The following is a 13652-nucleotide window of genomic DNA, read 5'->3' on the forward strand; positions in this document are numbered from 1 at the left end:
GATTTTCCATCATGCGGCATTTGTCTCTTTACACGAACTAAGTCACCAACGTTATATTTCTTGCCAATTTTCCTATGCTTGTTAAATCTTTCAGTATCTTTTACTTGTTGTTCTTTGATTTTATTACTAACTGTGTCTCTCATATAATTCAAGTTCTCCGATTCTACCACTTTAGTTGTATCAGAAACAATATCACTTAGAATACCTTCTGTCCTACCGACAATATTAAAACCGAAAAGCATTTGGGAAGGACTTTTTTGAGTTGTTTTATGAACTGTAGTGTTGATGCCTACTTGTATGTCATGAATGAATTCGTCCCAAGTTCTATCGTCTCGGTTATGAGCACAGGTGGAAAGAGCATCTAATATAGTCCTATATTATATCTTTCTACCTGCCCATTAGCCCTTGGTGTTGCTACTGCATTTATAATATGCTTAATGCCGTGTTGATGTACGAAATCTTTAAAGGTTTTACTTGTAAAACTACTGCCTTTGTCTGTGATAAGTCTATTAGGAACACCAAAATAGCTGATGTGTTCCTTCATAACGCGTACGCTTGTTACAGATTTTGTATTTTTTACAGCTGTTATGTTAATATACTTTGTGAAACCATCCACAATCACTAAAAGATAGCAATTACCCTTTTTACTTTTAACAAAAGGTCCTAAATGGTCCGCATGTATCGTGTGGAATGGGATATTTATATATTTTGTACAACAAGAAAAATTAGCAAAAAAAAAAAACTTAAAATAAAGAAAAATTCAGTACAAGGGCACTACTTATTTCTAGAGAAATTTCTTCCAGCAGGCCCACGACAGGAAAGTGTAAAGAAAGGCATTGGCTTGTGTACATACCTAACATTTAATATATAAACTTACATAAACTTACTGATATTAATAGACCTAAAACATATTATCATAAAGTTATAAATATCAAATAAATATATTAAATAAATAAACATACATGAATACAATATAATATAATATAATACTAACTTTTTCTATGGAATGTAACTCTCCTTCACATTTTCCACCAGGTATTTTGTGATGTGCGCATTCTAAACATGATTGAACATATTTTTTTACAAACCGACGCATTTTTGGGAACCAATAATGCTGACGAATCCGCTGAAGAGTCTTATCGAAACCATAATGACCAATGTCATCATGATTTCTTTTCAGTATCTGCCAGCGAACTCCTTTTGGGACTACCCACCTTAAGTCATCTCCGACCACACGATAAACGCGTCCATTCTTTAATTTGTAATTCCTATGAACATCCATTATTTTATCACAGTTTTTATCACTGAGGGTACTTTTTATTAGTTGCACTTCCTCATCCGTGTTTTGCACAGTGGTGATCCAATCTTCATCAGATTTTTCTATGGTATAAATATCTATAAAATTATTATCAAACGAAGCTGAGACAGGACAACGACTCAGCGCATCTACATGTGCCATTCGGACACCTTGTCGATATTCAATTGTGCAGTCAAATTCTTGAAATTGGACCCACCACCGAGCAACGCGCGGTATGAGGTCGCGTTTAACAAATGTGGACCTAAGTGCATTACAATCAGTGTAAATTGTAAATGGAATACCTAAGAGGTACACCCTGAAACGATTCAGCGATGCTACGACTGCAAGAGATTCAAGTTCATAGGAGTGAAGTTTACTTTCATCATTAGTTGTTTTGCGACTAAAGTAAGATACTGGGTGAATTTCTCCTAATGAGTTATTTTGCAACAGAATAGCTCCTAATCCATCTTTGCAAGCATCCGTATGCAGTTGAGTTACGGCATTTGGATCATATAATGCCAATATTGGACGTTCAGTTAATAATTTTTTTATTTGATCGAAAGATTCATTTTGGCGACTACTCCAAACCCAAGGTACGTTTTTCTTTAAAAGATTTGTTAAAGGGGCGGATATAATGGCATAATCTTTTATAAATCTTCGGAAAAATCCGGAAAGGCCCAGAAAATGTCTCAATTCGTGTTGGTTGCTGGGGGTTCTAAATTTAGAAACTGCGTCAGTTTTCCTACTTCCTGGCCGAATACCTAAAGCGCTAACTTCAAACCCTAAGAAATCGATATGAGTCATAAAAAAGTTACATTTGCTGAGCCTTAATGTCAGTCCGCCTACTTTTAATAATTTTAGAACCTCTTCTAATCTCTGTAGTCCCTCTGCGAAATCTTTTGACGGGATAAGAATGTCATCCATATACACCAAAGCATATTTAATTTTGGCATCGTGAAGAATCTTATTAATAGTTTTCTGAAATACAGATGGAGCATTAACTAGACCAAAAGGCATGCGGTTATATTCAAACTGTCCATCAGGGGTTACAAATGAAGTTCGATGTTTAGATTCTTCAGCTATAGGTATTTGGTAATAGCCGGATGCCAAATCTAAACATGTAAATAACTTGTTCCCTGCCAATTGGTCGAGCTGATCCTCCACGCGTGGAAGTGGATAATGAATTTTCTTAGTTTTACGGTTCAAAGCTCGGTAATCTACGCAAAGGCGTTTTTCACCAGTCTTTTTTTGAACCAAAACGATAGGGCTAGCATATGGAGATGTTGATTCACGTGCTATACCACAGTCTACCATTTCTTGTACCATATCTCTAACCAAGACTCTCTCAGTATGAGATAAGCGATAGGGCCTATATACAATAGGTTGAGCATCATCGAGTTCAATAGTCATTTCTGTAACATTAGTAAACCCAAGATCTTTAAGCCCTTTTGAAAAGCAATGCTGGTATTCATTTAACAAACCTTTTAGTTTATCACGCTCACTACTGGTTAATTTCTCCCCACAGTTTATTAAATCATCGCATTTCGAAGAGTCAAATGAAAATTGACAACAGTCTAAAATCTGTGGAAACTGAAAATACTTTGAAACAACGGATCGAGTTAATAACGTATCGCTTGAAATAGTTATTTCACTCTGTGATGCATTAAAAGCCAACAACGCACCATTACTTTGTTCAACGTTGTAATCACCAGGAAGTATAAAATATTCCTTTCCTTCCTGGCCCCTTAAAGAACCCTGTATGTAAATACTACCATTATAATCAGTATTTGTTTTAAATTTTATAACGCTAAACCCTCCTTTAGCCATAACTACATCATTAATAGATATTAAATGAATTTTGTCATCTACGATCTTATCAAAAATTAATTTAGATGGTGTTTTAGTAATCACGAGGTCCGATGATTCGGTAAACGAATGCCCTAACAAAATCGGGTAGCTTAACACAAAATCTTCAACAACATAAAGATCTATAGTCTTATCTATATTCTGTACAACCACGTTTGATGTTACTACACCTAATGGGATGACTGAATTTTTAATTTCTAAACCGATTTCTTTAGCTTTACTTAATTTAATTAGCGAACATTGACTTCCCAAATCTATGTGACATTTTGAAACCGTACCATTAATTAAAATATTGATAACATATTTGTCATTTGAATTATTTTTCATAAGAACTTCTGACACTTGTTTTTCATCCCTTACTACATCCATTTTAATGTCACTAGTAGTTCTATTTCTGTAACAGTTTGATGACTGATGTCCAAACCTATTACATGTTGTACACTTAAGAATAGGTTTGGTACATTTAAAACTAGGGTGACCTAATTCATTGCAATTAAAACACCTTATATTAGTATTTGAAGTATTTGGTTTAGTAAACGAAGATCTTTGCGTTGTAGTCGTGGATATTCTATGGTCCACTGCATTCTTATTATTACTACTGCCCTCTCTAATTTGCCCTACCTTTACGGTTTTGAAGTACTTAAGGACTTGTTCAGGTTTAGTAAATTGAGCGGCTTGAGCCCCAACTTTGATAGCACGATCCTCAACTCCATATAAAATACAATCAACTGCTTGTTTACCATAAATTTTGCATCTGTTCAACAAATTTACTTTTGCGTAATAAAAATGCTCCAATGACTCCCCATATTTCGCACGTTTAGCTAACATTTCCGTTAAGAGTTCAGCATAGTCTTCTCTGCAAGGAAAAGACTCAAGCAGTTTCTTTTTCCATTCCGCCCAAGTAAACAATAAAGAGGGAAGCCCTTGATACCACATTTTTGCCACTCCCGTTAACTTTGGAAGAGCGTAATGAATAATCTCCCTTTCTTCCCACCCGTATATGTCAGCGCACTCTTCTACTTTAGTAAGCCATACTGACATGGTCTGTTTCTTGCTCATCGGATCAAATTCAGGAATTACATTTTTTTCGAACGGTAATTTAGGCCTATCTGAACTCTTAACTTCACCTATTAAAGATAAAAACTTATCTAAAATATTATTTGTATAGGAATTTCTCCTACCTCTATTTCTTCTTAACGATTCGGTTGAGTCATCACTGCTTGTGCTCCTTCTGCGATATTTCCTTCGCTTAGATCTTCCGTTTTTCTGATCCTTCCGCTGTTTCTCTCTGTATACACGCTTCTCGGTATAGATCTCGCCGTCTGGAGTCTCCGTGTCAGAAGAAACCTGCCTTTCTCGTCTCCTTGATGAACGCCGTTGACCTGTTATGCTTCCTTCCCCTAATCCTGTAATCTTACGTTTCCTTTGATTAACCGAGGTAAATGTTTGCAATATAGGAGACAATGCCTCATTCCTTCTATGATGGTGTCGTGGTAAACCTCTGACCTGGGTACCTCCGAGCTCTCTAACATTAGCGAATCTCGGCCCTCAAACCTGGGCCGTCCCATGCTCTCCGACCTGAGCATGTTTACGCCCTCTAACCTGGGCGTTCCCGTGCTCTCTAACCTGAGCATATTCCGGCCCTCTAACCTGGGCGTTCCCATGCTCTCCGACCTGAGCATGTTTACGCCCTCTAACCTGGGCGTTCCCGTGCTCTCTAACCTGAGCATATTCCGGCCCTCTAACCTGGGCTCATCCGACCCCTCTAACCTGGGTGTCTCACGACTCTCAATTTGATTCTGCTGTTCCTGATTCATTCTCGAGATACTGAAACTTAGAATTAATTAGCTTAATAAGAATATTAAGGTCTTTCTTTAATCTCTATCTTGTTTACAAAGGTATACATGCCATAAAACTGATTTCGATTTATTAAAAATAAAACCTTAATAGTACCCTTGAAATTTGATTAAACAATTTTGTCGAAATTAATTCAGTTGAGGCCTTCCACCGAAAAAATTAAAGAATTGAGTACAATTACTGTATATAGAATATTGTAAATATCACAACAAAGACTAGAGAAGAGTGAAGTGAGTCTAATATAGAGGGCGTGAAAAGAAAATTAAAAAAAAAAAAAAATATTCTTACGATCCCACTTCTGAAATGTTAGCAAGACAGATTTCAGAATCAGGACATGAAAAAATAGAAAGACTTCTTATAATTCATTGAAAACTTTAATCAAATATCAATTTGGAACTATTTTAATAAATAATTAAATTATCTTAACATTCCTTAATTTCTTAATACAATAAAAAAAGGGACAAAACTATATACTTACATTATTATTATTATTTTATTATTCAGGAATATATTTTAAGTATTCAAGATCACAAAATATCAGCTTATTGACAAATTCCACTTTGTGTGTACGTTCGCTCTGTATCACGTCTCAAACAAGACTGTCGTGCCGGACTGCCGAGCCACCCGACATTCGTTCAGACGAAGTGATTGAATTGAAGAATGAACGACACTGACCGAGATTGTATGTACGAGAATGTGAATGAATGACTAAATGTCATGGCGTATTACATAAGCTAACACGTTATTTTTATAAAATAGTCTTTTTGCGGTTGCATATGCAAAGTTTATAGTTGAACGCTTGTCCTTTGATTTAATATTTTTAAGCTTAGATTGTATATTTTTCACTACTTTCATAAATGAACGAACTCCAGCGCCAGCTTTGAGTTTTGCTTTCATTGCATTTTTTACAATCCATGAAGCCAATTTGTCTCCTTTTCCAGCACTCTTCGATTTTATTATTTTCTTAGCCATATTCAAAAGGTCTAAATCTGCTTTATGTCGAATGTTTAAATCCTTATTATTGTATGCAATATCGTGGTACATACAAGCTTCATCCAATTTATTTATACCTCGCTCACCTCTTAATAATCGTTTTTGAAGTTTAGTACCTGGTCCACAAAACTGATATCCAGGAATAAGTAGTATTTGTCTCAATAGTCTGATTTCTTCTTCTTGCGTCGTAAACCTCATTACTGAGGGTCGTGAACTCCCCGGAGACAAGTCAGTTTAGAGCGCACTACGTCTCTCCACCTTGCCCGGTCCTTAGCGGTGTGGAGCGCCTCATGTAGGTCCTTATCCAGAGTCGAACGTATCTGGTCAGTCCATCTAAGTGGGCTACGTCCCCTTAATCGTTTCCCCTCTACCTTGCCGGTGATCATCAGCTGTTCCAAATTGTCGCCATCTTTGCGGGCTATGTGGCCAAAAAATTCCAGGATTCTTCGTAAACAGATGGTGGAAAGCCTAGTTTGGATGTTGAGTTCACGAAGAATAGACCTGTTTGTGCGAAATGCAGTCCATGGAATCTGGAGCATCTTTCTCCAGCACCACATCTCGAAGGCATCAATGCGGTTACGATCTGCTTGTTTTATAGTCCATGTTTCGGAGCCATAGCTAAAGATGCTAAATACTAAAGTGGTCACTAGCGAGATCTTCGTCTTCCGAGATATGTTGCGATCCTTCCAGATTCTTTCCAGCTGAGACATTGCGTTTTTGGCCATGCCAATGCGTCTCCTGATCTCTTTTTCACATGAACCTGTGTTACAAATATTAGCACCCAAGTAGATGAAATTATCCACCGTTTCCAGACCCAGAGCACCAGTCAGATGGAGTGAGTTGGCGCGGTCAACTACCATGACTTTGGTTTTAGAGTGGTTGATTTTGAGGCCCAAGTCCATGCTGATCTTTTGCATTTTAGTAAGGAGGCTCATCATCTCGGCCTCGTTAGCTGCCAACAAGGTTGTGTCATCAGCGTACCGGAGGTTTGTGATTCTGGTGCCGCCGATCGTGACACCACCTTCCCAGTTTTCCAGAGTCCGTCTGATGATATACTCTCCGTAGATATTAAATAGAACAGGGGATAATATACAACCTTGCCTGACGCCTTTTTCAAACATAAAAGGCTTGGAAGTAGTTTTTTCGACCTTTACCTCACCCTGGCTGTTTTGGTAGAGTGATTGGATCAATGCTATTAAGTGCTTAGGTACACCAAGTTCTTCTAGTATCTGCCATAGGATCGACCAGGTAACACAGTCAAAAGCCTTGCTGTAGTCGATGAAACACAGGATGGTGGGAGTGTTGAACTCATACGACTTCTCTATCACTTGGTGTACGTTCAAGATCTGCTCACGCGTGCCCTTGCCCCTAACGAAGCCAGCCTGCTCCTGTGGTATCTGCCAATCCAGGAAGTAGCGGATTCTATTATTGATAATGTGCAATAATACTTTGCTGGCGTGTGATACTAGGGCTAGAGTTCTGTAATTTTCGCACTTGGTAGTTGAGCCTTTTTTATGAAGCGGGAGAATGACTGATTTAGCCCAATTATGGGGCCATTCTCCAGTGCGCCAAATAGCGTCGCAGATTTTATGAATTGCTTTAGCGCCCTCAATTCCCATTGCTTTTATGATCTCTGCTGTTATTTGATCAGGTCCAGGTGCCTTTCTATCCTTCAGGGCAGCTATCGCTGATGTTACTTCTGAAAGCAGAATAGGCGGCTCCAGAGCAAGACCACTCTCCCATTGCGTTGGAGGTTCTGAGTTATCGAGCGGATTTTTGTAGAGCTCCTCACAGTATTTCCGCCATCTTTCAGCCACCTCATCCAAGTCCTGCAGCCGGGTTCCATTCTCGTCTTCCACAACCCATGTTTTGGGTTTGGATTGCTTCGAGAGCAGCTTTACTTTCTTGAAGAGGTCCGCTGTTTGTACTTTTCGCGCATGGTTCTCGATATCCTGACAAATGTTCCCAACGAAATTGTTTTTATCGCGGCGGCACAGGCGTTGTATTAGTCGGCCCAATTCCGAATATGCGACACGATCTTCTTGCTTAGACAAACCAGACTTTTTCACCTCTTTCCGGTCTTGGATTTTACCCCACGTTTCATCAGAGAGCCAAGATTGCCGTCGATTGGGTTTTGCTCGATGTTCGGATATTTTGTCTACTGTTTTATGTACCAGTTCTTTGAGGTGGTTCCACTGTTCATTCGCATTTGCGCTTGTCGGAGGCATTTGAACTGCTAGGGCAGAGCTCATTTCATCCCTGAATGCTAATTTTTCAGCTGGATGTAGTGTGCGCGGTCTCAAAGGGGGACCTTTTCTGACTGACTTCAAACGCAAAGCAAATCCGGTCACAAGGAGGCAGTGGTCACTACCACAGTCAGCACCTGGGAATGTTTTCACATTGAAAATAGAGCTTCTCCAACGAGTGTTGATAATGATGTAGTCGATTTGATTCCGGTATCGATCTCCAGGGGAAATCCACGTATAAAGACGCCTTGGGTGGTGCTGAAAGCATGTATTCATGATCGTCATTTTTCTTCCGATGCAAAATTCCAACAATCTTTCTCCCCTCTCGTTTCTTTTACCGAGCCCATATTTTCCGATAACGCTCCTTATGTGATCATCGAGAGTAGTGTTGCCTACCTTTGCGTTCCAATCGCCAATCAATAAAGTTATTTCGCGACCAGGTATTTTGGAAAGCGTTGATTCCAGTGATGTGTAGAAATCATCTTTGACCTCATCAATCGCATCTGCCGTTGGCGCATATACCACGACTATGTTAAGCGTGCAAGGGCGTGTGTTTATTCTGAGGGTCAGTATTCTGTCATTAACTGGGTTGTATCCCAGCACATAGTTGTTCAGGTAGCGTGGGATCCACATACCGACACCGCAAAAACTGGAATTTGTAGATCCTGAATAATATAAAGTGTTTCCATTTGAGGTCGTTTGGTGACCTTGGCCTCTCATATGCGTCTCAGTTATCCCCAGTAACGTCAGTTTATGTTCTTCTGCTTCTTTTTCTATAATATCCAGCTTCCCCGATGCCAGAAGGCCTCGGACGTTCCAGGTAGCAATCCGTTGATGTCGTTGGATAGAGATATTTTTCTTAGGTTCACCAGTAGCATGTCCACTAACTGAGACCCGGCGACCCGTTTCAGCAGCAGCTTCGGTAGCCAATTTCACACCTTCCGGCCCGGTAACCGAAAGGCGCCGATTGTAAATCGGATCGTCCAACGAACTATTCTGCACTGTTAAACTTTCCATGAAGAGTTTTTCTTGGGTAATTACAGCGTGGTGGGCACCCAAATCCTTCCACGGGCGAAACGTTTAGAGGCGATTTAGGTCCTCTCGGCTTTCGCGCAACCGCTCCGTTATGACAGAGTTGTCGGGTTAATTAACCGCCGCCCGATGCTCGGCGTTTGGAGTTTTACGACTGGGTTGTTCTCCTCCAGATCAAACCTCCTCTTTTCTCATCCGGGCTTGGGACCGGCAACGGCAGAGTTATGTCTGAGTCTGATTTACTTGTGTAATAGTCAGTGGTGATGCTGCTGCAACTACACTTGTTTCGGGGACCGTGGCTTTTCTAATATCTCCGATTTTACTTAGTAGAGGCGTTAAAGGGGAATAAGTAGGGGCTTCTATACTTATTTCCCCAGCTTCAAAATTTGGGCTCTGTAAATTCGAAAGTCCTGCAATTTCAAGTTGAGGAAGTTGGGTAGAAGTAGACTTATCAGCGCCATCCCTTGGAGCTGTTGAGAAAAAAATCATCCGTTAGTGTTATCCGAATTGTGACGAATACGTCACAATTTTATAAATAGACCAATTACAAAAATATCACATCTAAGAGGCGTGATTTTATGTATGTATGTATATATCACATCTACGTTTACATTCGTCTTTGACAGAAGTCGTTATAAAAACCATATCAGAGGCCCTTGAGGCGGTTTAAAACCCTGAAACCAAGGTTCAAGGGTCGTACTGCCATCTAAGAACCCATAGAAAGAAATATTGCGTATGCCAGTACAATTACTGGTTAAATCATATTTCTACGAAAGCCATTGTACGACTCAAAAGAAGAAGAAGAATCAACATACACTTACATCGTACACTTTGCCCATCAGTTGGTTTACAGACTTTTTTCAGGATTACCTCTGGTGTACCTGCTATACTATCAATATCTGAAAAGCAAAATGCAAAAGCACGTACTAAATTTAACCAATTTTGCTAGCGTACAAGCAAATAAAACCCATTCACCATAACGCTTTCAAATGCCAATATTTTTATTCAAAACAAAAATAAATCAGAAACTACCGAAAATCCGTAATTTCAAACAACACCACTGAAGCCTCGAGAGTCAATTTACCTTTAAGCACCATGAAGCCATAAATTAAGTAGGTATGTTAAAATTCGTTTGTCAGGCATATTTTAACAGGGCAAGTCAAATAAAAGCTTGTAAAAATAAAACAAATCAGTAGTCTAAATAACGCCTATTATGTTTCATACACAAAACCTTCACCAAATCATCTTATCAGCACTTAAATGTTACGAGTATACACTACGCCCTGTTCAGTTCTAAATCTATGCCAAATTGAGTTTTTTAGTCGTTAATTAAGCATAACAAGTTTCGACAATGTAAATTATGATTTTAGGTTAGTTTGGTAGCAAAAATGTAATACATACCTGAATTATCATCACTATTGTCTGGTGGATCATGAAGGATACCAACATTTTTAAACATTTGATTTACACGTCAGTTTCTATTCATCTTGTTCAGGAACACGAAACGCGAAACAGCACTACTATCTCCAATCAAACTTGCGAAAGAATGAAAGAGAATTGGCGCGTGAGCAGTAGGTAGGTATAGACACTCGGGAAACAAATTTAATTATTAGTAAACTATGGTTTAATCCTTTATACATACCTGTTAAAAATATTTCTATCTATGAAATAGTTATAATAAATTGATAATGTAATGTATTAAATCTGAACTAAACATTGTCGAGCTAGTTAAATCATATTGTAACCGAAAGTAAAATATTCAATCTGCCACTTAGGCTAGTTGATCATTGTAAAATATGGTTAAAATCGTATTGTATTCGAGAGTAAAGTATTCAATCAGCCACTTAGGCTAGTTGAGAATTATAAACATACATTCAAATCATATTCTAAGCAAAAGTAAAGTATTCTATCTGCCACTTAGACTAGTTGAAAATTGTTAAATCAGGTTAAAATCGTAATGTAATCGAAAGTAAAGTATTCTATCTGCCACTTAGGCTAGTTGAGTATCGTCAAATGACGTGTAAATAGTATTATAAACTAAAGTAAATTCTTTCATCTGCCACTTAGGCTAGTTGAACACGTCGATTTTATTATACAACGACAATATTTTCACATGCGTAATCGACCTTAATTCACTTAGGCAAGTTTACTTCTGTGAAAAATTTAAGTTTATGCAGATAGATACTAGGACAGAATAGAATATCTCCGAAAGTATTAATTGTACGTTTATGACATTTTGTGACAATGTGTAAAAAAATTAAAATGTCACATTGACACAAACAACATAAAAATAGCCAATATGGTAGATTGGCGAGTTTACCACTGGGCCGACGATATATCTGACTTTACCTGAACCCATTGAAGTTGTTAGGGATATTGTAAATAAGTCAATTGAATCCTCAACATTTCCTGATGTGTGGAAAATTGCATTGGTTCGTCCACTGCCCAAAGTAACTAATCCTTCTGGATTAAATGAGCTCAGACCCATTAGCATCTTGCCATACTTGTCCAAAAATACTAGAAAAGGTTGTTTGTATACAGTTGACTAAGTTCTTAGAAAAGAATAATGTTTTGCCTCAGTTTCAGTCAGGATTTAGAAAACAACGCAGTACTGTAACAGCTCTTTTTGATGTCACTGACAATATACTCCAGGCACAAGACCAGGGTAAGTGTACTGTGCTGGTGATGTTGGACTACTCCAGGGCTTTTGATTCCATAAGTGTAGATTTGTTGTTATCGAAGATGCGCTACTATGGTTTTGACTCGGGGACTATAAACTGGTTCCAGAGCTATCTCAGTGACCGTTTTCAGCAGGTAAAACTGGATAGTAGTGTTGACGGATCCTCTGTGCTGTCAAAGAAGTTGGAAATAAAGAGAGGTGTTCCTCAGGGCTCTATTCTGGGTCCTATTTTATTCATACTCTATACAGCTCAGCTGACATAAAAATGCATATTCCGGTTCTCACCACGATAGTGAATAGACGCTTGCTAGCCTAAAGCCAGTGGTTCTCAAACTTTGTTTTTTTTTCCCTGAATATTACTTTTGATATTTTAATAATGTATACCTGCGCTAGCTGTGGTGTTCAACATACTGAGGGTACTGCCTGCAATGCCTGCAAACAGCACTTTGACTTTCCATGCTCTGGTGTGACGGAGGCAGGATATAGGAAATTGGGAGATAGGAAGAACGCATGGAAGTGTCCGAGATGTAAATCGGGTCAATCAGGATCAGTGTCTCCCCAGCCCAGCCAGTTGGACCGAATGCAAGAACAGCTGAGTAAAATTACTTTACAGCTTGCTCCCCTGGCTACTCTAGTGGAGGATATCAAGGCAATAAAACACGAAGTCAGTGGACTCAAAGATTCTGTGGAGTTGGCACATGAGAGGATCACCTCCTCTTCTGATAAGGTTAGCACCCTGGAGCTCAAGGTGTCAGAAATGCATAACTTGGCAGAGGATATTCCAGTTCTACATGCTGAGATTGACAGGCTTAATAGGGAGCTACAAGACAGGGACCAGTGGGCAAGGATGAAAAATGTTGAAATTAGAGGTGTTCCACTCAGGAATAGTGAAAACTTATATGATGTGGTTGGAAAGATAGCTTTATTGAGCAAATTCTCAATGAGAAAGGAGGACATCAACTATATAGCACGTGTGCCGACTCGTGCTCCGGGTTCAGATAAACCTATAGTGGTAGCGCTTAACAATCGTTACCTTAAAGAAGAGTTCGTGGCATTGGCGAGAAAGAGCAATGAGCTCTGTTTACTGAATCTGGGGTTCTCCACAGCGGGTAAAATCTATGTCAACGATCACTTGACGCTATTTAATAAGGAGTTACTAAGGAAGGCTCGATCGTTGGCTAAAGAAAAAAACTTCCAATTTGTTTGGGTGAAGCATTGCAAAATTATGGCAAGAAGATCGGAAACGTCACATATAATTCACATAAAAAACGAAAAAGACTTGTCAAAAATAGTTTAATGTATATTAACTTTAAAATTATCTTAGTGTTAGATTTGTTGTTACAATATAGTTTGGGAACCATATGTTGTTTACGTGCATCGGACTCGACTTCGACCTTGAGAGCAAGTAGTGACATTACTCATCAGTACGGCGTAAGTATGGGGCAGTTCTCACAATTATTTTCTAATCGTGCATACATGATTGTTGCAATTCGGGTCATTTTAGCGTGCATTAGACTGGCATGGCAACAGACGTCTATTGTCGATCTTCAATTCTTTTTTATATTTATTACCCTACACTACATTAGTGATTTTTATAAAATATTGTATGTGCGTCGTAAAGTCTGCGTTGAAAAATACCACAGAATTAGAAACCTACAAAAATACCTTCTACTGTTTACAA

General features: G+C 38.7%; 1 protein-coding gene across 1 annotated transcript; it reads left to right on the forward strand.

Annotated features, from left to right (window-relative positions):
- Nucleotides 1-12347: 12347 nt before the first annotated feature.
- On the forward strand, nt 12348-13256 carry LOC106139904 (uncharacterized; the record flags this gene model as incomplete). The annotated part of the gene is made up of 1 exon (XM_013341413.2): nt 12348-13256. A coding segment is annotated over exon 1 (909 nt), but the record flags the coding sequence as incomplete, so codon positions are not given.
- Nucleotides 13257-13652: the final 396 nt, after the last annotated feature.

The sequence above is a fragment of the Amyelois transitella genome, chromosome W, assembly GCF_032362555.1.
Source record: "Amyelois transitella isolate CPQ chromosome W, ilAmyTran1.1, whole genome shotgun sequence".
NCBI lineage: Eukaryota > Metazoa > Arthropoda > Insecta > Lepidoptera > Pyralidae > Amyelois > Amyelois transitella.